The sequence below is a fragment of the Oryctolagus cuniculus genome, chromosome 6 (assembly GCF_964237555.1).
Source record: "Oryctolagus cuniculus chromosome 6, mOryCun1.1, whole genome shotgun sequence".
NCBI classification, from domain to species: Eukaryota; Metazoa; Chordata; class Mammalia; order Lagomorpha; family Leporidae; genus Oryctolagus; species Oryctolagus cuniculus.
In genome coordinates this window covers 168,144,955-168,168,883 of record NC_091437.1, presented here as the reverse complement: position 1 = coordinate 168,168,883, position 23,929 = coordinate 168,144,955, and the positions used below count along the sequence as shown (strand labels likewise).

At 69.5% G+C, this 23,929-nt stretch overlaps 3 protein-coding genes and 1 pseudogene across 4 annotated transcripts; all 4 read left to right on the top strand.

The window, feature by feature from the left end:
- The first annotated feature begins 193 nt into the window (after window positions 1–193).
- On the top strand, window positions 194–1,497 carry TMEM276 (transmembrane protein 276). Its single transcript, XM_051828719.2, has 2 exons — window positions 194–629; window positions 759–1,497. The coding sequence occupies exons 1-2, from the start codon at window positions 531–533 to the stop codon at window positions 1,245–1,247; spliced, it is 588 nt and encodes a 195-aa protein (XP_051684679.2). The 5' UTR covers window positions 194–530; the 3' UTR covers window positions 1,248–1,497.
- A 705-nt stretch (window positions 1,498–2,202) lies between these two features.
- On the top strand, window positions 2,203–12,138 carry ZFTRAF1 (zinc finger TRAF-type containing 1). The gene is made up of 4 exons (XM_051828714.2): window positions 2,203–2,790; window positions 7,681–7,919; window positions 8,289–8,500; window positions 9,879–12,138. Exons 1-4 carry the CDS (start codon window positions 2,419–2,421, stop codon window positions 10,268–10,270), a joined length of 1,215 nt encoding a protein of 404 aa, XP_051684674.1. The 5' UTR covers window positions 2,203–2,418; the 3' UTR covers window positions 10,271–12,138.
- LOC138850034 (collagen alpha-1(I) chain-like) lies at window positions 8,673–9,872 on the top strand (annotated as a pseudogene).
- Window positions 12,139–13,872: 1,734 nt separating the features above from the next.
- Window positions 13,873–23,924, top strand: TONSL (tonsoku like, DNA repair protein). Of its 2 annotated transcripts, none has more exons than XM_051828693.2 (26): window positions 13,873–14,384; window positions 14,476–14,571; window positions 14,648–14,790; window positions 15,003–15,186; window positions 15,301–15,430; window positions 15,522–15,693; window positions 15,783–15,897; window positions 16,247–16,392; window positions 16,475–16,627; window positions 16,829–16,954; window positions 17,076–17,259; window positions 18,162–18,241; window positions 18,320–18,409; window positions 18,745–18,817; window positions 18,905–19,068; window positions 19,184–19,304; window positions 19,407–20,089; window positions 20,186–20,262; window positions 20,611–20,761; window positions 21,235–21,313; window positions 21,602–21,903; window positions 22,024–22,195; window positions 22,312–22,487; window positions 22,671–22,744; window positions 23,010–23,143; window positions 23,705–23,924. In XM_051828693.2, the coding sequence occupies exons 1-26, from the start codon at window positions 14,360–14,362 to the stop codon at window positions 23,881–23,883; spliced, it is 4,029 nt and encodes a 1,342-aa protein (XP_051684653.2). In that variant the 5' UTR covers window positions 13,873–14,359; the 3' UTR covers window positions 23,884–23,924. The 2 variants fall into 2 exon arrangements, with proteins under 2 accessions (XP_051684653.2, XP_051684651.2); XM_051828691.2 differs by having other exon boundaries at window positions 20,608–20,761.
- The last annotated feature ends 5 nt before the right edge of the window (window positions 23,925–23,929 follow it).

Sequence of the window (23,929 nt, the reverse complement as noted above, 5' to 3'; positions counted from 1 at the left end):
CCCTCCCCGCCGAGACCCGCCGGGCCCGGGTCCCGCGGCGCTCCGGGCAAACCAGGGAGGCCCCGCCCACGCCCCGCAGCCCCGCCCCTCCGGAGGTCCGCACGGCCAGGGCCCCGCCCACGCCCCGCCCACGCCGAAGGCCCGCACAGTAGCTCGGCCCTGCCCCTCCGTGGATGCCCCGCCCACCGGCCTCTCTAGCCCCCGCCCCTCTCGCTGGTGGCGGCCGGGACCCGCCGTGGCCTGACTCCGCGCGCGGCCGGGGATCCGCGCACGGCAGCCGCTTCACGCCTGCGCCGCCGCTGCCAACGGGCCGGGCTCGGCGGACGCGCCTCGGCCAGCGCCCGGCCAGGCCGCCGCCGCGAGGACCAGCGCCGGCTCGCTCCCCGCGGCCGCGCTCAGCTCTTGCCCACTCGTGTGTCCGGTGGTGTCGGGACTCCACGAAGTTCAGTGCTGCACCTGTCCCGGGGTCCCGCGGGCTCCGGGCGTCAGACCCCCTTCCCGCCTTCTTGAGCTGCGCCGCCCCAGCTGCCATGGCCCCCAGCCCCAAGCCGGGGGAGGGCTGGGGCGCGGCGCTGTCCCACCTGGCGCTGGGACTGGTGTCTCTGCACGCAGCCGCGAGCTCCGCCCAGGTGAGTACCCAGGCCGGGCAGAGACGGATCCTCAGCCCCCCACCCCACCCCGGGGCCCAGAGCGCGCGGCGGGCGGGGGGTCAGCCTCTAGCCCCTCCCCCACGTGTCTTCCCTCCCCTGTGTTGACAGGCAAGTCGAGGGGCAGCTGCCGGCTTCCTGCTGCAGGCCTTGGCGGCCACCACCACGCTGGCTCCAGGGGCGGGCGCGCGCGAAGACTGCCTCGCCGGAGCCTGGGTGGCCACAGTCATCGGCCTACCCCTCCTGGCCTTCGACTTCCACTGGGTGAACGGGGACCGCTCCTCTGCCAACCTGCTGCTGGGGGCAGGCATGGTGCTGGCGGTGGCCGGAGACCACCTCGGCGCTGAAGGCTGCTCCGTGGCCGGCCAGGCCGTGCTGCTGGTGGTCGCAGTGACCATCCTCATCGTGGCCGTATTCACGGCCAACACCTACGGGATGTGGGGGGGCGCCATGCTGGGCGCCGCAGGCCTCCTGAGCCGGCTGGAGGAGGACAGCCTGCCGCTGCCGCTGCCCAAGGAGGACGTCTGCCGCTGGACCCTGGCTGCAGGCAGCTGGGCCTACTGCCGGGCCTTGCGCACGCAGCGCCTGCAGTGGGAGTGACTGCTGGACACAGCCAGGCTCTTTCCTCCCGGAGTGGGCTTGCCACGGGCTAACAGGCCCCGGGCCGAGTCTGGGCACTGTCCCCGCTCCGGATACTTGCGGGGTCTTGCCCAGGCCAGAGGTCAGGGTTAGAGACCCGGCCACTTTGGGGGGGGGGGGCGGGGAGGAGAAGACCTGGTTCCGGGCTGGACTGGACACAGTCGTGCGTCTAGAAAGAGGCTCCGTCAACAATAAACCTTAGGAATTGCAAGACTGCGGGATCTGCCCATGCTTGGAAGTCCCGGACCAGCACCGCGCCTCCCCCGCCCCGCCCCCGCCGCCCACTCGCAGCTTTGCCACCAGGGGCCCTGCGATCCTGGGACGCGCGCGGGCCCAGGTATCCTTGCCGGACCTGGCAGGGGGCCCTCGGGGCAGTGACCTTCACGGGCTGATGCCTGGGGCAAGGGCACAGGGAGGCCGCGCTGGCTCCGCCGCCACCCGGGGCCCTTCCTCTCCCCGGCGACCCCGCCTCCGCCTCAAGCCCGGGGTTCGGGGACGCGGTCGGGCAGGACAGAGGGTTCGGTTCGGGCGGGGTCTCTCCGCCCGCATCTCTGCAAGCCTATCCGGTCCCGCACACGGCAGGGCGCGGTGGTCAGCGGGGTGTTCACTGCGCGCCCTTCCACTGCAGCCAGCAAGCTCAGACCCCGGGGCGAAGGCGCGGGTCTCGGGAAACAATGGCTAGGGCACACCCCGACGTGGGGCGGGGAGCGGGTGCGGGCGCCGCGTCGCCCCCGCGTGGGCTTCCCCTCCGCGGGCCGCCCCGGCCCCGCCTCCTTCCTGCCCGCGTCCTGCAGGGGGTGGGCCCTCCGGCGTCCTCGCCCGCCCATTGGCGCAGGCCGCCGCGCCGTCTCGCCCCTAGCGGCACTCCTATTGGCTATGCGCGAGCTCACGTGACGGGGAGGACGAGGGGGCGGTGGCGGGGGGGTGCACGGCGAAAACAAAGATGGCGGCCGCGCTGGGGTCGGTGGCCGAGGCGGCTGCGGGACGACGCGCGGGCTGGACCCTCTGAGCGGCGGCGCAGCAGCGGGCTGCGGGGTCGCGGCGGCGGCGAGAAGCGGCGGGAGCGCGCGGCGCCCCTAACTTCCAGCCGCAGGAGCGCGCCGGCACCCGCCCGCCGGGCCGGCCGGCCGCGATGTCCGGCGCCGAGGAGGCCGGCGGGGGCGGCCCGGCCGCGGGGCCCGCTGGCGCCGTGCCGGCCGGGGTCGGCGTCGGGGTCGGAGTCGGGGTCGGGGCTGGGGTCGGGGCGGCTGCGGGGCCGGCGGCGGCGCTGGGCGAGGCGGCAGGGCCCGGGCTCCCGGACGAGGCGGGCCTGGCCGGCGCCCGGCAGCTGCAGGAGGCGGCCGGCGACCCCGACGCGCCGCCCAAGAAGCGGCTGCGGGCGGCCGAGGCGGCCGAGGCGGCGGCGGCGGCAGCGGCGGCGGGCAGCGGGAAGCTGGAGGAGCGGCTCTACTCGGTGCTGTGCTGCACCGTGTGCCTGGACCTGCCCAAGGCCTCCGTGTACCAGGTAGGGCCGCCGGCCCGACCCCTGCTGGCCCCGCCGCGGGCCGGCTCTGCGCTCCTGGCCCGAGGGGCCGCAGCGCCTACCCGGACTCCGCGGGGCCGCCCTCCCCGGGAACCGGCTCAATTCCCACTCCGACCCCTCCCCTCCTGCTCGGACGCCTCCTTCTCCAGCCCACCCTCGGCAGCCCCCCTGCCCGCCCCCGCCCCAGCTCCAGGGCTGCAGGTCGTGTCTCCCCCAGCGCTGCTCCTCGGTGCTCCGTGCAGCCACACCCCCGTGTCCTCGGAGCTCTGGGGGGAGAGTCCCCTTGGCTCTGTCCGGCAAGAAGGGAGGGGGCTGCCGCTCGCTTGTCCCTTCGCCTCCTTCAGCAAGCTCTGGCTACCTCTCCAGCTGTCCGCCCCCCTCCCCACTTGAAGACCTCACCTGCCCCTGCGGGGTAGCTGGGGCCCACCTCTGGTGGACCCCTCGTGTGTCTCTGCGCCTCAAATCTCAAGTGCCCCTGGAAAGTGAGCAGGTTGCAAGTCACTTTTTTTTTGCACTTGTGGGAACAAGGAGCCTTGTTTCCTCGCGCGTCCCCAGCCTCTGGCTCCCGAGGCCTCCCTGTTCTGACAGGAGGCCGCTTGTGGAGCTGTGGCTTGCATCCTCCTGGAGGTCAGGTGGGGCCAGCTCGGGGCAGGCTTCTCCCAGCCGCCGATGGAGCTTGCTTGCCCACGACGTTGTGTGTGGAAGAGCTTTTCCTGGGCCTTGCGTGAGCGTCCAGGATCTGGGGTGGGAGTTCCCGCGAACACCTAGGGTCTCCTAGTCCCTCTCCAGTGAGCAGGCTGCACCAGAAGAACCAGAGTGCTGGCTCCTGGTCCGCACCACCCCCGAGAACCAGAGCTGTGCTGCTGGCCAGAGCGCTGCTCTTCGGAGCCTGGCACAGCAGGGCCCTGCTCAGCACTTTGCTTGCTGACCAGAACTTGGGCTCTGCCGCCAGCCCGCACGCTCCCTGGCGACACCTGCACCTGAGGAGCACAGTTGTTTCTCTCACGTTTCTAGAAGCCTGGAGACACCTCTGGAATGTGTGGTTGTGGGGGAGCCCTTGGGCCAGTGTTGGACCTTACCTTGGCTGCTGGCAGATGGGCTGTGTGGTGTGGGAGGGGCCTGCCGGTGCCCCCGAGTGCTGTGGGGTTCACTTGCCTCGCAGCTCCCTGCTGTGTGCACTGACCCTGGAGGGTGCCGTGCATGCGCAGGTCTGGTCTGCCGCCCCGTGCACTCACGGTGCCTCCTGCAAGGCCCTGGTCAGGGGCCCACTCGGGCACAGCCCCTTCGTCCTCCAGTGGCTCTGGTGGGCCGCTTTCAGGCCTGCGGCACGTTCTGCGCTGCTGCTGGCGCTGTTCTGCCTGACCCCAGCAGAACACATGGCTCGGGTCAGGGCTGGCTCCGTGTCCAGCTCTGGGCTGAGGAGAGGCAGCAGGTGGCTGTGCTAAGCCCTGGGTGCGGGGAGAGACTCCCTGGGCCTCTGGAGCTGGCCGGTGCACGGTCACTCAAGAGCGTGTCATCTGGCCAGCAGACACCCGGCACTGCCAGGAAAGCCGGGTGCTGGTGAGCCTGGTCATGGGCTCCCCACCTGTTCTCTGAGTCTGAGGTCACCACAAGTTGTGCCCCGAGCCTCGGCATGGCAAGGGCTGGGGCCGGCCCAGGCGTCAGCAGGTGCTGGTTTTGATGCTGGGTGTGTCCTGGGGGAGGGGCCGCCTTCTGGAGTTGAGTGTGCACCCAGGTGGGCAGCAGCGGGGATGGAAGGGCAGTCAAGCTGGGCAGGTGGACAGCCCGTGCTGGTGCCTGCTGTGGACGGAGCTCTGGCTGAGGGCAGCGAGAGCGTCTTGTTCCTGGCTCTGATCCTTTGCACAAGTTGACATCAGGAGGAAAGGACCCCAGGTTGTTCCCACTCCTCACAGGGCCCTCTTGAGGCTAGCATGTGGCAGAGGCCTCTGTCCAGTCATGGGCTGTGGGCCCCTCGTGTCTGTTCCGAGCCCTGGGCCCTGCAGTGTCTGTCGCGTCTGCCTGAGCCCCCACCTGAGGAGGCCCAGCCAAGCCAGCACCCCTGCTCAGCAGCCTCCCTCCTGCCCCTGGGCCTCAGCGCTGGGCAGCGGCTGCCTGACGGGCAGTGGGGTGTGCGTTCCTGGGAGCCCCCTGCCCAGGAGCGGGGAGCCTTGAGGCCCCTCCGCAGCTCCAGGGGGCAGCACAGGACACCGCAGGAGGAGCAGGAAAGGCTCCTGAGAGCGGTGCTGGGGCGAGCCTGCTGTCGGGGACCACGCCTGACAGCAGCAGCTGGCCTGGGCCTCTCGACCCACAGGCCACCCTGGGAGGCCCCGAGGACGGGGGCCTGTGGCTGGCCTGGGCCTGGCAGCAGCCCCCAGCAGGAGAGGACGAGGTGCGGCTGCTGCTGAGCCGGAAGTTGGGAGAGCTGGTGTCCTGAGGCCCGGGGTGGGGGGACAGCTGCCCCCTCGAGCCCGGCCACGCGCCCAGCTCCCCTTCCACCCAGACAGACGAGCTCCAGCGGAGCCTGGTGAGACGGGCTGGGCACACGAGGCTCCTGCAGCAGGCCGAGGCCGCTGGGGGTGGCTGTGCTCCGGGAGGTGGAGCCGTGACACGTTCTGGCGTGGTGACCACGGAGCTGGTGGCGATGCTGAACCTGCCAGGTGCAGCGCCTCACTGCCATGCCTGCCGTCCCTCCACCTGTCACCGTGAGGCCCCACGAAGGGTGCTCGTGGGCGGGGCTCCAAGCATCTGTCCTGGGAGCCCCTGTGCTGCCCGCCACTGTGTGGGGTCCTCCAGGGCCCAGCTCCTGGCCGGCTGCTGCTGAGGCCCAGGGTGCAGTTGCCCTGTCCAGGCCCATCTGCACGTTGGGTCAGATGGTAAGGAAGGCTCTGGAGCCTGATGACCGCCCTGCTGTGGACAGTCCCCAGAGTCTCCTGACAACGGGTGGGGGCTGCCTGTGGGCTGGGCCCCAGACAGGTGATGGCTCACCGTGCAACCCACAGCTGCACGGCAGGACCGGAGGGCCAGTAACCACACCTCTCCCTGCCCCTCTGTCCTGAATCTGGGCTGCCCAGAGCAGGAGGAAAAGCTAGGTAGGTTTGGATGGGTGGAACTCGGGAGCCCCAGCCCTGCTTGGAAACCCTCCAGGGCCCAGGGCCAGGTGGCCTCAGCAGGGGCTACTGTGGGAGCCCCAGGCTCTGAGGGGGTCTTGGTGCCGGTGCCCATGGAGCTTCCTGGTGGTGGGGGGGGGGGGGCACTGGCTGGTGCTGTGTGGCTTCGGCCTCACTTTTGAGTTATACTTGGGCTTTCCTCCGCTGAACAGTGGCCACCAACGCTGCCTCCCTGGGCAGCATGGTAGCCAGCCAGCAGTCCACTCACCACCAATGCCTCAGGCATGGACAGAACAGGACAGTTCCCACCTTGCTCCTGCTGTGGGCAGGCCGCCGCCTGTCGCCACTCTGCCAAGACCAGCTGAGTGTGCAAGGCTGCCCCTGGGTAGCCCCTGCTGGGCCCCATTCCTCCAGACTGAGCCCAGCCAGCTCACTCTTGATGAGATTCAAACGATAACCTCAGTGGTGGTGTGGGTATGCCTGCCACAGGCGAGGCCTTCCTTCACGTCAGTCCTCACCACCCCCTGGGCCTGGGGCGTTGTGCTGCAGGGTTTCCCAGGGACCCTGCTGTGCATGCGTGGCTGGCCCTGTGAGCAGCCCCTCCCCAACACGCCCGTGCAGAGACACAGCCTGGGCCTGGGCGGGCCCCTCTGCTGGGCTGCACCCACTCAAGGATCCTGGCCCCAGAGGAAGCTTGTAGCACAGCAGCTTTTCTAGAGGCCACCGCGCTGGCCATGGAGTCTCCCAGGGGAAGCACATCCCTGTCAGCCCAGAAGCCCTGAGCCTGCCCTGAGTTCTCTAGCCCCCTGGGCAGCTGACCACTCAGCCCTGAGCCTGCCCTGAGTTCCCCAGCTCCAGCTGGGCAGCTGACCACTCAGCCCTGAGCCTGCCCCAAGTTCTCTAGCCCCCTGGGCAGCTGACCACTCAGCCCTGAGCCTGCCCCAAGTTCTCCAGCCCCCTGGGCAGCTGACCACTCAGCCCTGAGCCTGCCCCAAGTTCTCCAGCCCCCTGGGCAGCTGACCACTCAGCCCTGAGCCTGCCCCAAGTTCTCCAGCCCCCTGGGCAGCTGACCACTCAGCCCTGAGCCTGCCCCGAGTTCTCCAGCCCCCTGGGCAGCTGCCTGCTCAGCCCTGAGCCTGCCCCGAGTTCTCAGCCCCAGCTGGGCAGCTGTCTTGAGGTCTCTTGTCCTCTCTCGACTCCCATCCCATACTGTCAGCCCCGTGGTTCATCGTCTCAGTGGCACCAAATGTCAGGAGGGGCCTGGCTCCTGCCGTGCCAACTCCCTCCTGCTCTCGTCCTAGCCCAGTGTAGCCTCCTGTCTGCCCCAGCTCTCTGCCTCCCCACTCTGGGATGGCCCTACAGGTGGCCGACCCCCTACCTGGGTGGCAGCTGCCCTCTCGAATGTGACACCACACGGGGCTGGAGTGCACAGGACAAGCCTGCACAGCCTCTAAGAGCCAGGGTGAGCGTGCCTGCCTCAGCTGGGGAGGGAGTGTCCATCCCCCGCTGGGCAGCTAATGCCCTGGGCATTTTTCTGTAGGCACCAAAATCGGGGGCCTGGTGTGGGGGACCACCCCCGTCGGCCTGCCCAGCTGGAGTGGTGGCTGTCTCGGGGCCCTCCTGTGCAGCTGTCTGCAGCCTGGGGAGGACGCACTCCTCACCAGCGGGAGCCCCTCGGGATGGCTGCCTGCCCCTGTCCCTGCCGGGCGCGGGCAGCGCGAGTGCCACAGGCCTGTGAGCTCCATCTCCCTTTCCTTCTTCGCAGTGTACTAACGGTCACTTGATGTGCGCTGGCTGTTTTATCCACCTACTAGCAGATGCCCGGCTGAAGGAGGAGCAGGCCACCTGCCCCAACTGTCGTTGTGAGATCAGTAAGAGCCTCTGCTGCCGGAACCTGGCCGTGGAGAAAGCCGTGAGCGAGCTGCCCGCAGAGTGTGGCTTCTGCCTGCGCCAGTTTCCCCGCTCCCTCCTGGAGAGGCACCAGAAAGAGGAATGCCAGGACAGGTAACTGCCGGCCGGGGAGGGCCAGCGCCCTGGTGTGGGCAGGGCTGGGCCTTGGGTACCGCCCTGCAGGCCCCTGGCGGGGGGGCACGAGGCCGCACAGCAGGCTGTCTGGACGGGACCCTCGCCCTCCGGGGTGTTCTCTGGTCGTGGGTCTGGGACATGGTGGCCACTCAGCCAGAGGGGCCCAGCCACCAGGCCTCTCCCGGAACGAGGCTGTGTGGGGTCAGTGTCTGCTGGCCCCCGTCTGTCCATCTCTTCCCCCCTTTGACGAGGAACCCGGATCACCACTGAGTGCCCCCTCATGGGCGGGATTGGGATGCAGCGGCCTGCCAGGGACGCAGGCCCTGAGCACTGTGCCCGCCCCCCCAGGGTGACACAGTGCAAGTACAAGCGCATCGGCTGCCCCTGGCACGGCCCCTTCCACGAGCTGACGGTGCACGAGGCTGCGTGTGCCCACCCCACCAAGACCGGCAACGAGCTGATGGAGATCCTGGACGAGATGGACCAGAGCCACCGCAAGGAGATGCAGCTCTACAACAGCATCTTCAGCCTGCTCAGCTTCGAGAAGATCGGCTACACAGGTGAGCGCCCGCCGCCGCACGCCGCGCGGGGCCGCGCCGCGGGGCCAGCCTCTGGACGAGCTGCTGGAGAGGGGGCTGAGGGGCCAGGCAGGACCAGGGCACGCCCCAGTGGCTCACGGCAGCGCCTCCCACCCGTCCCCAGCTGGGGTCTGGGCCTTTCCGGGTCTGATCAGGAAGGGGTGTGTCTCGGGCCCGGGGGCGGGAACAAGACGAGTGCTTGGTCCAACCCGGGTCCCGTCCCTGGGCGGCCATTGCAGTGGCCGCAGGGCCTCCTGTGGCCAGCAAGAAGCTGGGGAAGGGGTTCCAGAGCAAGCCGAGGGCACCGAGCTCAGACTGTAGAACTGAGTGGATGCCACAGACGGGCAGGCTGGACCAGGCCAGGCCCGCTGGATCTCGTGGCTCTCCGGGCCATGGCCACCACCTTTGAACATGCCGGGAAACAGCAGCCAGGCAGAGCCTGGTGCAGAGAACAGCGAGAAGCAGCCGTTGACGCTGGGGCCGCTCGGGGAGACTCCATCCCTCCACTGCTCGGCCCTCGCCAGGCAGCCAGCTCGGAGTGCCCGGGGTGGCCACGGGCGGCCGGTCACGCCACGCTGTCTGCACCGTGGCTAGCTGTGGGCCTGAGCGGGCCCGAGAGGCGAAGGGCCCAGTGGGCCCCAGCGGCACGGAGCCGTGGCCCTGGTTGGTAGCAGCCGTGGCTGTCCTGGAGGGTGCTGTGGCACCGATGGTCCAGGCCAGGCCCTGGGGGTCTGGGTGGGCTGCAGCACTTGGCTGCGGCAGTGGCCAGGTGGGAAGCCCCCCTGCCTGCAGGAAGGACTGGTCGCCAGGGAGCCCACGCCTCCACGGAGGGACTCGCCGGCCCAGGCAGTGGGCGGCACGAGAGGACTCTGTGAAAGCGGGCTGCCTGCCGCCGGACAGCCCCAGACAGCTGGGCGGAGCCTGCGGCAGCCCGACGCCTGCGGACGGGGTGCTGCGCCCCTGGCGGGGCCTGCGTGCCGCACGCCCGCCTGCCAGCCAGCTCCTCTGGCAGCTCTGTATCGGAACCAATAAAAAGCACTTGTTCTCAGAACCGCCTCCTGTCTGTGTGTCTGCTTACCCCGCCCCCGCGGGGCGGGGCCTGGGGAGAGGAGGGAGGCCCGCGCCAGAGCCTCTCCCACTAACTCGTGTCGGTTCTGTTCGTAGTTGTTCCCCCAAAGCTTGTGGGCCTCCATTTGCCATTATGGCGTTTGACTTGCCTTGTGACAAGTAGAGCACGCTGCGTCCGGGTAAGTGGCCTTCCTCCCCGGCCGAGCCGCCCGGGCCCGGCCGGGGAGGGCGCCGCCGCGCTGCCCCGCCCCCGCTGACGGCCGGCGCCCCCCGGCCCTGTCTGTCTCCGCAGAGGTCCAGTTCCGGCCGTACCGCACGGACGACTTCATCACGCGCCTGTACTACGAGACGCCGCGGTTCACGGTGCTGAGCCAGACCTGGGTGCTGAAGGCTCGCGTGAACGACTCGGAGCGCAACCCCAACCTGTCGTGCAGGCGCACGCTGTCTTTCCAGCTGCTGCTCAAAAGCAAGGTCACGGCGCCCCTGGAGTGCTCGTTCCTGCTGCTCAAGGGCCCCTACGACGACGTGCGGATCAGCCCCGTCATCTACCACTTCGTCTTCACCAACGAGAGCAACGAGACGGACTACGTGCCGCTGCCCATCATCGACTCCGTGGAGTGCAACAAGCTGCTGGCCGCCAAGAACATCAACCTGCGGCTCTTCCTGTTCCAGATCCAGAAGTAGGGCGGGCGGCGCGACCGCCTCGGACGCACGCTGGCGAGGTCTGCATGCCTGCGCCGCGGGGTCCTCGCCCCGGCCCTCCCCTGCTCCCGGGGCGGCCGGAGGCCCGGCTGACCGCGGAGGAGGCGGCGCGCTGGGCACACGGGGCTCGGACGGGTGCCAGGAGCTGAGAGCCCCGAGGCGGCGCTGCCTGCTGCGGCCCCTGCACGAGACCCCACTGGGCTCAGAGGGCCCCGCTGGCTTCAGACGGCATATTTGATTGCAATTAAAAAGGCAGCCTTGTTTCCTACTTTCTGTTTTGTTCGAGGGGAAGGCGTGGCTCTGAGCGCACAGTGTGGGGGCTTTGCTGCGGCCTGGGTCAGAGGGCACCCCGTCCCTGCCGCTGCACCTGTATGTGCCCCCCGGCCCAGGAGAGACCTGGAGACGTCGCCTCCCGCAACACTTGAGATCCGGGCAGGAAAAGCCAGGCAGGGTCCCCAGGGAGGCAGGTGTCAGCTACCACCAGGGCTCAGCACAGTTTTGGAAGGCAGGGTGGGATTCTGTGTCTTCCCACGAGAAACACACTGGACTGTGAGGGCCCCGCCGTGAGGGCCCAGCATTCCTGGTTGTGGAGAGAGCACCAGGGCTGCTCCCCCTACGCTGGCCCTGCATCCGGGGCCCCTCTCCAGCGGGGACTCCGCCAGCTCTGCCCTCTGACGGCTGCGTGGGGGCCGGGAGCAGGGCCACTGTTTGGGCCTCACAGCGAGAAAGGGGCCCTGCCCGGAGGGGAGGGCAGAGCAGAGCTGTGCCGGCCACGCTTCGTGAAGATGTGGCTCTCGTGTGATGGCTTTTCCTCGCTTCGATACCAAAGAACCCATTTCCTGTGCCCTGCCAAGCCTGCCGGACCCTGCCTCTTGCGTGCTGCTGGGCCTGGCTCCCCACTACCCTGTGTCCACGGAACTGAGCAGGACACAGTGGCCCTGCTGACCTGGGGCATTCCCTCCCCTGGCCTCAGGAGGACGGGACGGAGCTGTGGGCTGGGGGTCCCCTGTTTTCCTGAGCAGGTCTGGGCCCTCCTGCCCCATACATGTGAGTTCCCAGAGCTGTTTGGGCTTCTGCTGCCACCCAGCGTGTGGGCGTGAGAGCTGCCAGTCCTGCAAGGCAGTCTGGCCGTCCAGGGGCAGGAAGGCCCTGTGCTGGGTTTTCAGCTGCCGCAGCACAGCCTTGGCTCCCGTACAACCAGGGGAGCCCCACTGCCTGGCTGCCCTGCCCAGTGTCCAGCCCAGGAGGCAGCCAGCTCAGGAGCCCAGGCCTTCGTGGGCATCAGGGCACACGGCCGTGGTGCACGCATTGGGAGCGTGGACACCGCTGAGTTGCAAAGCGGTGGTGTGAGGGCTGGGGCTGGGGTGGGCCTGTGCTGCTGTGTGAAATGCGGATTTCAGCAGAGGGCGGGGTCCCTGGAACAGGTTGGGCTGTTAGGGCTGTAGGAGTGCCTGGAGGCCACCAGGAGGAAGGAGACCCAGGGCAGGCTGAACCCTGCGCCCCTGCCTCTGTCCTGGAATGGGAACGGGAGGGGTCGGCCCAAGGGCAGCACCCAGGCACCCGTGGTGTGTCTGGGGAGCTGGGAGGACCCGGGTGGCCCCGTCCCCTGAGCAGCGCTCGCCGCAGCAGCTGAGCACCCCCCCCCCGCCCCCCGGGGCTGACGCCTCAAACCCCTGTGCAGCATCGTCACCCTGGGGGGCCACGGCCCTGCTGTGTCTCCAGGACCCCACATCACCTGAGGGCAGAGCGTGAGGGCCTCTCCCTCCGCGCTGTGAGCGCCACTTCCCTCGGTTCACCCGAAGTGAGGCATTTACTTACACAAATAATAAACGTGGTTTTTACAGTGTGGAGCAGGATGTGTTTTACCTCTGTTGGAATGATGTCCCTGTCACTTTTGTGGCCTGGGTGTTTTTTGGGTATTTTCTGTGTGCTCCTGTAGTTTTAGAAGCATCCCAAACGGTGTTTCATCTCGCTTCCTCACCAGAAGACAGCCCTGCCAGTGCCTCACACACAGGCGGTGGACAGAGGGGAGAGGCGTCCCCGGAGGCCAGGGCTGCAGGGCACGGAGGACGTGGTCTCCCAGCAGTGCAGGGGTGGCGGCACCCTGCCCACTGAGCCGTAGTTCCCAGCCCCCACTCTCAGCTGGTCTGTGCCTCAGTGCCTGCTCCCCAGCCCATCCCGGGCCCTCCAGCTTCACAGCTGCGCAAGTGCGCAAGTGGGCAGCGATGCAGGCTTCCGAGTCCTGGTGGCTGTTGCTTTCTTAAGATTATTTTATTCCAAAGGTCAAGTTAGGGAGGGAGGGAGAAAGGGAGGGAGAGCAAGACCTCCCATCTTCCAGTTCACTCCCCAAGTGGCCACCATGGTCGGGGTTAGGCTAGGCTCAAGCCAGGAGCCAGGAACTGCACCCAGGTCTCCCACGTGGGTGGCAGGGCTCCTGTACTCAGTCCATCTTCTGGTGCCTTCGCAGAGAGCTGGGTCGGAAGCAGAGCGGTCAAGACTCAAGCCAGCGCTGTGATATGCTGGCATTGAGGGCAGCAGCCTCCAGCCTCCAAGTCTCACCCCACACCCTGTATACACAGCTGGGAGGTTCCCCTCACTGGGTCTGCGTGGGCCACCCACGAGGGTGCAGCCGCATCAGTGGACTCTGCACCAGCTGCGACCCCAAAGGCACGTTCCGAGGTGGCCGTGAGCACCCACATGGTGCAGCACAGGGGCTGAGGCCCCGAGCAACCCCAGTCACGGGATTCCAGACAGGTGCAGGTGAGATGCCAGGGCCACAGTGTCATGGATGGCGGTGTCCATGTTATCTCAGACACCAAGAACTAGAGGATGAGACGCAGGCAGAAGCTAGCCAAGGGACCAGATTTACACACAGCGTGGACACACCGGCACGCTCGGGGAGAGCCACGGGGGCCAGACACACCAGCACGCTCAGGGAGAGCGCGGGGGCCGGAGAAGCCGCTGCCCGTCAGGGTCCCAGCTGCTCCCCTTCTGATGCAGCTCCCTGCTCACGGCCTGAGGAAGCCTGGCCTAAGTGGAGGCTGGCCCAAGGCCCCCGCACCCAGGTGGAAATCCTGGAGGAAGCCCCTGCCTTCCGCCTGGCCCGGCCCTGGCCGTCACAGCCCTCTGGGGAGTGAACCGGAGAGGGAGATGTCCCTCTCTCTGTCAACTCCTTCCAACAAGTCTCAGATGCCCCAGTGCCAGGAGGGGTGGAGCTCGAGTACCCCCCCACCCTCTTCTGGAAGCTGGAAGTGTCACGGTGACAGGTGCGGGTGAGACCGAGCAGTGACAGTTTTATGGCCGTGACCTTGTCGCGGGCTGGAGGTCACCGCCCGCGTGGGCAGGAGCCAGGCATTCAAGCAGGCAGGTCTGATTGCGCGGAGGGGCTGGGGCCTCCATGGCCGGCTTGCTTCTCAACACAAAACACCGCCTTGGAATCGCTCGGGCAAGCAGTATTGCAAAACACACTCGCCCCTTCCCACAACAGTGCCCAGGGGCGGGGGTGCGAGCCGGGCGGGCGCTGGCCCCGGAGAGCCGCCTGCGCCCCGCACGGGGGCGCGCGGGTTCCAGTTCCGCTCCCTGCTGATGCGCACCCTGGGAGGCGGCGGGTCCGGCCAGGCGCGGGACACCCGGACGAGCTCCGGCCCCCGGCCTGTGCCGGCACCGGCGGAGCGAGCCAGCAGAAGGGGTTCGTCTCTGCCTTTCAGCTACATAGCTGCTTGTGAAAGCAGGCCTTCTGTGCGCGCCCCCATTTCAACAGGAAGTACGGCGTCCGCAGCGGGTCGTGAGGTGGACTGTCCAGCACCCGGCGGCCGCGAGGGGAAGGCGTCCACCCTCCCGAGCCGCCCCAGCCAGGCAGACGGCCACTCCCAGAATGCCTCAGGCGGGCGGACTACGCTTCCCAGAACGCTCTGCGCCGCCAGCCCGCGCACGCGCACATTCAGGGGCGGGGCCGAGCAAGCGCGACGGTGAGGGGGCGGGGCCGAGCAAGCGCGACGGCGAGGGGGCGGGGCCGTGGGCGCCGCGCGGGAAGTCCGAGCCGGCGGCGGCGGCGGCGGCGGCGAGCGGAGTATGAGCCTGGAGCGCGAGCTTCGTCGTGAGTCCCGCGGGGCCCGAGTGCCCGGGGCGTGGAGGAGGGACGGGGCCCCGGGCGGAGGCTCAGCTCCCCGCCTCCCTGTTCCCCGCAGAGCTGAGCAAGGCCCAGGCCAAGGCCCAGAGGAGCGGGCAGCTGCGTGAGGAGGCCGCCTGCTGCCACCAGCTGGGGGAGCTGCTGGCCGGCCATGGTGAGCGCGGGCGGGCGGCGGGTCTGCGGGGCGGCCGGGCGGCCCTGACGACGATCGTGCGGTGTCCTCCCCGCAGGCCGCTACGCAGAGGCGCTGGAGCAGCACCGGCGAGAGCTGCAGCTCCTGGAGGGCGCGGGCGACAGCCTGGGCTGCGCGGTGGCGCACCGCAAGATCGGGGAGCGCCTGGCGGAGCTGGAGGACTTCGCGGCTGCCCTGCAGGTGCGCGGCGCCTCCGCCTAGGGAGCCGAGGGCCCGCGCGGTTCCTGGGAGCAGAAGCCGTGGGCGGAAGTGTGGTTCCCGGGGGTCGCGCCCGCGGCGGGGTCCCTGGCGCCCCTCTGCCCTGATGCTGCGGGACAGAAGGAGCCGGCCCGGCCTGGCCCGCTCTGCGCTGGGTGGGGTGAGCGCCCAGCAACGGTTTCTGTCCACGCCAGCACCAGCACCGCTACCTGGAGCTGGCTGGTTCCCTGTCCAACCACACCGAGCTGCAGCGGGCCTGGGCCACCATAGGCCGCACGCACCTGGACGTCCACGACCACTCCCAGTCGAGGGAGGCCTTGCTGCAGGCGCAGGCGGCCTTTGAGAAGAGCTTGGCTATCGTGGACGAGAAGCTGGAAGGTGGGTCCACCTCGGCTGCGGCCGTGCTGCCTCCCACGGTGGGGCGGCCTTGGAGGAGTGGGGGGAGCAGCTGGGGGGAGGGGAGGCAGTGAGCACGGGGCGGGCGTCTTCCAGGGGTGCTGACTCAGCGGGAGCTGAGCGAGATGAGGACCAGGCTCTACCTCAACCTGGGCCTCACCTTTGAGAGCCTGCAGCAGACGGCCCTGTGCAACGACTACTTCAAGAAGAGCATCTTCCTTGCTGAGTGAGACCCGCACACGCGCCCTGCGGGGAGGGCAGGGCTGGGACTGGCTGGGTGTGCCCACCCTGAGCGCCCGTCACGCCTGTGCCCACAGGCAGAACCACTTGTATGAGGATCTGTTCCGTGCCCGCTACAACCTGGGAACCATCCACTGGCGTGGAGGGCAGCACTCCCAGGCCATGCGCTGCCTGGAGGGGGCCCGGGAGTGTGCGCGCGTCATGAAGAAGCGGTTCATGGAGAGCGAGTGCTGCGTGGTGGTCTCACAGGTACCCGCTGCCCCCGGCCCTGGGCTCGGCCTGGGCGGGCTGGGCCCCGGGCGTCTGCCAGCCTCTCAGCCTCTCCTGCTGCTCCTCAGATCCTCCAAGACCTGGGGGATTTTTTGGCTGCCAAACGAGCCCTGAAGAAGGCCTACAGGCTGGGCTCCCAGAAGCCTCTGCAGAGGACGGCCGTCTGCCAGAGCCTCAAGTATGGTGAGGCGGGGGGGGGGGGTGCGCGTGTCCGTGGGGAAGTGGCAGCTTCCGTGTGGGGTCTCTTCCAACCCAAGGGACGGGTCCTCGTTGGGAGGAGACCCCTTCTTTCTCGAGTCTGTGTCGCCCTGGAGGGTGGCGGGAACCTGGCCTCGCCTTCACTGAGGACTGTGGGTCAGAACAGGTGGCGGCGCAGCGTGGGTCTCAGCGCTCAGGCGCCGTCTCGGACTGCTCCGTGTGTTACCTCTAACCCTAAGACGACCCCTTGAGACGGGTTCGGGTTCCTACCACCCCCTTGTCGGCAGGCAGGTGGAGGCGTGGCATGCCCCCCTCACGAGACCCTTTCTGGCAGTGTTAGCGGTGGTCCGGCTGCAGCAGCAGCTGGAGGAAGCCGAGGGCAGTGACCCTCAAGGCGCCATGGCCGTCTGTGAGCAGCTGGGGGACCTGTTCTCCAAGGCAGGCGACTTCCCCAGGGCGGCTGAGGCATACCAGAAGCAGGTACGTGGCCCCTGGCTTGAGGGCAGGTACAGAGGGGCCCGGCCAGGGAGGCGGCCCCCGCCTCACTGCTCGGGCCCCCTAGCTGCATCTCGCTGAGCTGCTGCAGAGGCCGGGGCCCGAGCTGGCCGTCATCCACGTGTCGCTGGCCACCACCCTGGGAGACATGAAGCAGCACCGCCAGGCCGAGCACCACTACCGAGAGGAGCTGAGGCTGCGCCATGGCAACGCCCTGGAGGTGACGCCCCTGCCCGCCGCCCAGGGTGCAGGTCGTCCACAGCCGCCTCGAGGGGTGTGCGTGGACGGCCAGTGCCCGCCTGGACTGCTGGCCTCGAGCAGTTAGTTGGGCACAACTGGGGCATGTGGGGAAGCGGCCCGTGGCGGCGGCCCGCTGGCCGTGGCGGCCAAAGCCTCTGACTCCCTCCTTCCTCCTGCCCAGGAGGCCCAGACCTGGTTCAACATTGCGCTGTCCCGTGAGGAGGCCGGCGCCGCGTACGAGCTGCTGGCCCCCTGCTTCGAGAAGGCCCTCAGCTGTGCCCAGCAGGCCCAGCAGTGCCAGCTGCAGGTGCAGGAGCCCACACCGTGCCCGCCCTCCCCAGGCCCCCAGCAAACCCAGCCTCTGCTCTGCACCCTCTGGCCCAGCCCTGAGAGGGGCCTCTGAAACCGGACTCCCCGCTGCTCCCCAGAGGCAGGTTCTGCGGCACCTCCACGCTGTGCAGCTGAGGCTGCAGCCGCAGGAGGCCCACGGCACTGAAATCCGACTGCAGGAGCTCTGTGTGCCTGAAGAGGAGGAGGAGGAGGAGGAGGAGGAGGAGGAGGAGGAAGCCAGCGAGGCCTTGGAGGCCAGCGAGCCGGAGCTCTCGGAGAGCGGTGAGGGCCGCCGTGCAGCTGCGCCTGGCATGTTCTCCCTGGCCCTGCTGAGAGCTGGTGCTGTGCCCCCAGGGAGCCTGCTCTGGGCTGTGCCCCTTGCTTCCCTGGAAGTGGGCAGGGGAGCAGGCCGGCCCTTCCTGGAGGGGCTGGCATTGGGGGCTTCTTGCACATCAACCGGGGGCCAGTGGTGTGTTTGAGGGCTATGTGCCGTCCAGGCGAGGCCAGGCAGGGTGTATCACACAGCAGCCCAGCACATCCCTGAGTCCTCCCCAGGCTGGTACGGTCAGCCACACAGGTGGATGTGGGGCCCTGCTGGACCTGAGAGTGGCTTGGGGTGTGGAGTCAGGGAAGGCCATGGCATACCTGGGGCGGCCTCCAGAACCTGGAGCAGGCCCCAGGCAACTGTGCCTTGGAGGAGGAAGCGGGTGGGTGTGAGCAGGGGTCGCCAGGGGAGGGTGGGGAGGGGGGCAGGGCCTGGGACCAGCAAGGAGCCATGAGCGAGGACGGTGTGGAGAGGGCTGGACCAGCCAGGATGGGCAGGGAGAAGGCGGAGCTTGGGTGGCTGGGAGCCGAGGGTGTGCCAGGCTGAAGGGAGTGACCTGGGTCCTCCCAGGTGAGGGACAGGGGACAGTTTGGGCTGGAGGAAACTGACCTACAGGGCCGGGGCAAGAGACCAGCACACTAGTGGATGGGGTCAGGGTACAGTTCTCTGGGAGAGGGCCTGCCAGCAGGGCCAGGGGTGTGCTGAGACGTGGGCTGGGCTGAGGAGCCCCGGGACTACCTGCCCAAGTCCACCCTCTCTGGCTGCCGCCCCGGCTCACAAGGCTGGGGAGCCGAGGTGAAGGGGGGGCCTCTCACCCCGTGCAGGCTGACGTGGGGCTGTGGGCTGGGCTCTGTTCCAGAGGATGATGCTGACGGCCTGTCCCAGCAGCTAGAGGACGAGGAGCTGCAGGGCTGCCTGGGCCGGCGGAAGGTGGACAAGGTGAGGGTGTGCTCCCCCGTCCCACCCCGCCCCTCAGCTCAGCAGCCCTGCCCCTCACGCCTCTGCCTGTACCCACAGTGGAACCGGCGCAACGACATGGGGGAGACCCTGCTGCATCGGGCCTGCATCGAAGGCCAGCTGCGCCGTGTCCAGGACCTCGTGAGGCAGGTGGGCCGGCCCCCTGGGGCAGGCTACTGGGCCCGAGCCACTGCGAGGCAGCTGTGGGTTTGGGCAGGGTCTCCCTGGTGTTGGAACAGTCTAAGGCAGCCAGCACTGACCAGGCCAGGGTGAGGACCGGCCCTGCCTGCCCCCGACCGGGCGTGTCTTTCCACAAGGGGTGGGAGGCCGGCTTCGGGGGGCAGGCATGCCTTCCTCGCGGGCGAGACCTGGGCTGTGGCAGGAGAGTGCAGGGCAGGGCCACAGAGGGCCCATGGGGGCTGCAAGACGGGCCAGGGCCAGGCTGTGGGATGTGCCGGGCAGGCTCCTTGCTGTCCCTGACACAGGGCCACCCTGTGAACCCTCGGGACTACTGTGGCTGGACACCTCTGCACGAGGCCTGCAACCATGGGCACCTGGGTGAGTGAGCGGCAGGTGGGGGCTGGCGGGGCGGGGCGGGGTCTGAGGAGGGCCCTGGGCACGGACTTGCATCCCGCCTGTCCACAGACATCGTCCGCTTCCTGCTGGAGCACGGGGCCGCAGTGGATGACCCAGGCGGCCAGGGCTGCGAGGGCATCACGCCCCTGCATGATGCCCTCAACTGCGGCCACTTCGAGGTGGCCGAGCTGCTCATCGAGCGGGGCGCGTCCGTTACCCTCCGGACCAAGAAGGTGAGCAGGGGCCGGGCGGGGGCGGAGCAGGGGCCGGGCGGGGGCGGAGCAGGGGCCGGGCGGGGGCGGAGCAGGGGCTGGGGCGCTGTGCTCCTGCTCACCAGGTGCCGTGCAGGGCCACAGTCCACTGGAGACGCTGCAGGAGTGGGTGAAGCTGTACTGCAAAGAGCTCGACCTGGAGACGCGGCAGAAGGCGGGGGCCATGGAGCGGCTGCTGCAGGCGACCGCGGCCCGAGGCAGGCGGGCCCCTCCCCCAGGCCCCGGGAGCACACCTAGGGCCGCAGAGGCGGCGGGACGGGGTGGGGTGGGGCTGCCCCTCACGACTGCTCTCTCCCCAGCTGCCCACAGCGCCCAGGCCTCCCGGACGGTGCCCAGCAACCGTTTGTTTGACCCTGAGACGTCTCCTCCCTCAAGCCCCTGCCCGGAGCCACCCTCTCGAACCCCTGGACCTGCAGAGGCCTCCCAGGCCCACGTCAGGGTCTCTCCAGCGGCAGCCAGGCCTCGGAGGAGCAGGCACTGGGTGGCCAGCAGCAGCAGCTCGGAGGACGAGGACGGCTCTGGTCACCCCTGGCCGTCTCACAAGAGGCCCCGGCACTCTCCCTCGGAGGCGGCTGCCGCGAGTGCTGGCAGGGCAGCCTACCAGGCGGCCATCCGCGGCGTGGGCAGCGCCCAGAGCCACCGCCTGGGGTCTGGCTCTCGGGGCCTGGGCAGAGCTCCCACCTCCCGGGCCGCACTCATCCCTGAGGAGGAGTACCTGGCCGGGGACTGGCTGGAGCAGGACATACCCCAAGCCCCCAGCCGGCAGAGCGGCCGCCCAGCCCGCCCCCAGGGCAATGGGGACAGCAGAAGGCCCAGTGCCGCGGGCCAGGACAGTGAGGAGTGCCCTACCAGGCCCCAGGCCCAGCAGACCCGCCCAGCCTGTCCTGAGGGCTGGGGTGCCCCCAGGAGCGCAGGGGACAGCGGCCTGGCTGCAGAGCCTCCAAGGAGCCCCAGCACCCCCAGGGCCTCGGGCCCACCCTCGGTGAGCACATGGTGTGGAGCGCAGCCAGCTCCCAGCTTGGGGCAGGTGGGGCTGAGGCCTCCACCTTTCCTGACTCCCCCTCCCACACCTGCCTAGGGTCCAGTACCGCCCCTTCCCCTCAGGGTCCGGGTTCGAGTTCAGGATAATCTCTTCCTCATCCCTGTCCCACACAGGTAAGGCCTCACTTGCTCTGCCCCGTGCTTGGCCGCCTCTGCCAACCTGTGCAGCACCATGCCTGGGCAGCCAGCAGCAGGGGGAGTAGGACATGTGACATGGGCTCTGAGCTCAAGCAGCCTGGCCTGGGGGCCGGAGCCTGGTGCAAACCCAGCCTGGGTCCCAGGAGTGGTGAGGGCCGGCCCTGTGGCCCAGGAGTGACCAGAGGAGCTGGCCGTGTGCTGTGCTGCGGGGGGGCGGGGGGGCGGCTGTCAGGGAGATGGCCGGTGGGGGGGGAGCTATGGGAGCCGTGGGCCCTGGGCAGGGGTGCAGGACCCTGGGCTCAGTGTGCCCCCGTCCTGCAGCAGTGAGGCCCCTCCGGTGGCCTGGCTGGCCGAGCAGGCCGCCCAGCGCTACTACCAGACCTGCGGCCTGCTGCCCAGGCTCACCCTTCAAAAGGAGGGGGCCCTGCTGGCCCCGCAAGACCCCATCCCTGATGTGCTGCAGAGCAACGATGAGGTGAGGGGGTCCCGGCCAGGGTCCCCCCGTGAGCGGGGTCCCAGCCCAGGGTCCCCACGGGAGCGGGGTCCCAGCCCAGGGTCCCCACGGGAGCGGGGGTCCCGGCCAGGGTCCCCACGTGAGCGGGGTCCCGGCCCCAGGGCCCCACGTGAGCGGGGTCCCGGCCCAGGGTCCCCCCGTGAGCGGGGTCCCAGCCCAGGGTCCCCATCCCGGCCCAGGGTCCCCATCCCGGCCCAGGGTCCCCACGTGAGCGGGGTCCCGCCCCAGGGTCCCCACGTGAGCGGGGTCCCGGCCCAGGGTACCCCCGTGAGCGGGGTCCCGGCCCCAGGGCCCCACGTGAGCGGGGTCCCGGCCCCAGGGCCCCACGTGAGCGGGGTCCCGGCCCAGGGTCCCCACGTGAGCGGGGTCCCGGCCCAGGGTCCCCACGTGAGGCCCCGCAGGCCGCTCGCTCGCTCACTCACGGTGACTTCCAGGTGCTGGCTGAAGTCAGCTCATGGGACCTCCCCCCGCTGGCCGACCGCTACCGTCGGGCCTGCCAGAGCCTGGGGCAAGGTGAGGGCCCAGGAACCCAGATTTGCAGGTGAAGGGTGGGCCGAGGGGGCCAGCCCGAGGTCTGCGGTCCGGGGTATGGGTACCCCTCCCTGGCCTAGAGTCTGATGGGTTCTGTGTCGGGGGTGGGGGAGGTGAGCCAGGAAGACAGCCACGAGCTGTCAGCTGTTGGTGGGAAGAGTGGGATACGTTGAGCCATGGGCTGGCCAGGAAGCTTGTCGGGGGGCTGACACCCCGCTGTGGGAGTGGCCTCCCGGGCTCTGGCCCCGCTGAGCCCATACCTCCCCCCAGAGGAGCACCCGCAGGTGCTGCAGGCTGTGGAGCGCCAGGACTCAGGCCCCTCGTTCAGTGCCTGCTCCCTGGCCCTGCGCCCGGCCCAGCTCACGCCCCTCCTGCGGGCCCTCAAGCTCCACACAGCACTCCGGGAGCTGCGGCTGGCAGGGAACCGGCTGGGGGACGGGTGTGCCGCCGAGCTGCTGGCTGCACTGGGCACCATGCCCGGCCTGGTCCTCCTCGACCTGTCCTCCAACCACCTGGGCCCTGAAGGCCTGCGCCATCTCGCCACAGGCCTCCCAGGCCAGGCTGTGCTGCAGGTAAAGGTGGTGGCCAGCATCAGCTGCGCGGTCAGGCAGGCCCCGTGCAAGGGGACCCCTGAGGGAGGCCCAGCCCACGGGACTTTCAGGAGCCCAGGCCCTGCCTCCTGTCTTTCACAGAACTTGGAGGAACTGGACTTAAGCATGAACCCGCTGGGGGACGGCTGTGGCCAGGCACTGGCCCTCCTCCTGCAGGCTTGCCCCGCACTCAGCACCCTGCGCCTGCAGGCCTGCGGCTTCGGCCCCGGCTTCCTTCTGAGCCACCAGGAAGCCCTGGGAAGTGCCTTTCGGGGTGAGCTGACCCGAGGGCTGGGCCTGCCACTCTAGGCAGAGGAAGGTGTGTGAGTGCTGGCCCCTGGGCTCTGGGGGTCGGGTGCTGTCCTGACAGTGGTTCTGGCCCTGGTGCAGATGCCACGTGCCTGGAGACCCTGTCGCTGTCCTACAATGCCTTGGGCACCCCCGCCCTCGCCAGGGCCCTGCACAGCCTGCCAGCCCACTCCCTCCTGCGCTTGGAGCTCGGCTCCGTGGCAGCCAGCAAGAGTGACCTGGGCCTCATGGAGCCTGTGCTCAGATACCTGACCCAGGTACGAGGAGGGCGGGACCTGCCAGGCCGCCATCCTGGGCTCGGCTCCCACAGCTGGGCTCACCTGGGTAGAGGGAGGGTGGGGTTCGGGACAGCCCAGGTGCCAAGGCCCTGGGTCCCCACACTCCTGAGGGCTCTTCATCTGCCCTCTGGCTCAGGGTGTGCGGCCTCTGCTTGTGTGCAGGAGGGCTGTGTGCTGGCCCACCTGAGCCTGCCTGCAAACCACCTGGGAGACAAGGCTGTGAGGGACCTCAGCAGGTAGCACCCCGCCCCGCCCGTGCCCCTGGTCCCAAGGTGAGGTCCGAGGAGCTGGGGGGGGGGGGGCACTGAGCAGTGCCGGCCCCGCCCCCAGGCGTCGCCCTCCCAGGGCTCCCAGAGCTTGTCACCCTCTGCAGGGCCTGCACGAGGGCCCCCACTCTGGCTCTTGGGAGCACCAGGAGGTGCCCGGGCCTGCCAGCCCGGGAGTGCCTGCTGCCGAGCTCGGCTGGGGCGCTAACCCTGCCCTTCTTCCCCATCTCCCCAGCTGTCTCCCCGTCTGCCCCTCGCTTGTCTCCCTGGACCTGTCTGCCAACCCTGCCATCAGCCGCAGCAGCCTGGAGGCGCTCCTCGACGCCCTCCGGGAGCGGCCCCAAGGCCTCGGCTTTCTGGGACTGTCAGGTGAGGCCCGGCGTGGCCCCGGCCGCCCCAGCTGCCAGAATCCCCCCTCCCCGAGGCCGGGTGGGGGTCAGCCGGGGGTGTGCCGCAGAGGGGATGCTGGCCGGCCCGCCCAGCTTGGCCCTCAGCTGTCCATGGTGGGCAGGAGAGAGAGCCCGAGGTGAGGGTGGCACAGGCTCCCACTTCCGGTGGGGTCTGCTCTGGGCCTCCCTGCGCCGCGTGGCCCGACCCAGCCTGTGCGCCGCCGCTGGAGCTGTCTGGGGGCACACTGCATGAACTGGCCAGCGGCAGGCACCCCGGGATGGCCGGCTGGGGTCTGCACAGGGGCCAGGCGGTGCCCTCCAGGGACAAGGGCTGGAAGTAGGTGTGCACAGGGAGCCCCTGCGTTCAGACTGCGTCTCCAGGAAAGCGCCCCCCCCCCCCCCAGGCAGGCTGCACCTGCACCCTCGCGCGCACATCTGCGGGCGCCCCGTGTGTCTGCTTCCTGCAGGGGGAGGCTGAGGACGTGGACGGGCTGAGCCCCTTCCCGGGGTCCCGCGGGACTGAGGCCGCCCTTCCCCCTAGGCTGTGCCGTGCAGGGACCCCTGGGCGCCGGCCTCTGGGACCGCATCGGCGCGCGGCTGCGGGAGCTTCGACTGTGCAGCCGCCAGCTCCGCGCCGAGGACCGCGACGCCGTGCTGCAGCTCCGGCCCGGCGCCGGCGCGCTGCTTCGCGGCCGCAAGCTCTTCTTCCGGCGCCTTTGACCCCCCGCCCCCAAGCCCCCAATAAACGCTGCTGAAGCCGGCCTGC

Excerpts from the sequence above, each read along its gene's own strand:
- TMEM276 (XM_051828719.2), top strand. The coding sequence starts at position 531 with ATGGCCCCCAGCCCCAAGCCGGGGGAGGGCTGGGGCGCGGCGCTGTCC. Across the intron at positions 630-758 it reads CAGCCGCGAGCTCCGCCCAG|GCAAGTCGAGGGGCAGCTGC; the intron begins GTGAGTACCCAG and ends CTGTGTTGACAG.
- ZFTRAF1 (XM_051828714.2), top strand. The coding sequence starts at position 2,419 with ATGTCCGGCGCCGAGGAGGCCGGCGGGGGCGGCCCGGCCGCGGGGCCC. Across the intron at positions 2,791-7,680 it reads CCAAGGCCTCCGTGTACCAG|TGTACTAACGGTCACTTGAT; the intron begins GTAGGGCCGCCG and ends CCTTCTTCGCAG. Across the intron at positions 7,920-8,288 it reads AAAGAGGAATGCCAGGACAG|GGTGACACAGTGCAAGTACA; the intron begins GTAACTGCCGGC and ends CCGCCCCCCCAG.
- TONSL (XM_051828691.2), top strand. The coding sequence starts at position 14,360 with ATGAGCCTGGAGCGCGAGCTTCGTC. Across the intron at positions 15,187-15,300 it reads CGTGGACGAGAAGCTGGAAG|GGGTGCTGACTCAGCGGGAG; the intron begins GTGGGTCCACCT and ends GGCGTCTTCCAG. Across the intron at positions 21,314-21,601 it reads CTGCCAGAGCCTGGGGCAAG|AGGAGCACCCGCAGGTGCTG; the intron begins GTGAGGGCCCAG and ends ACCTCCCCCCAG.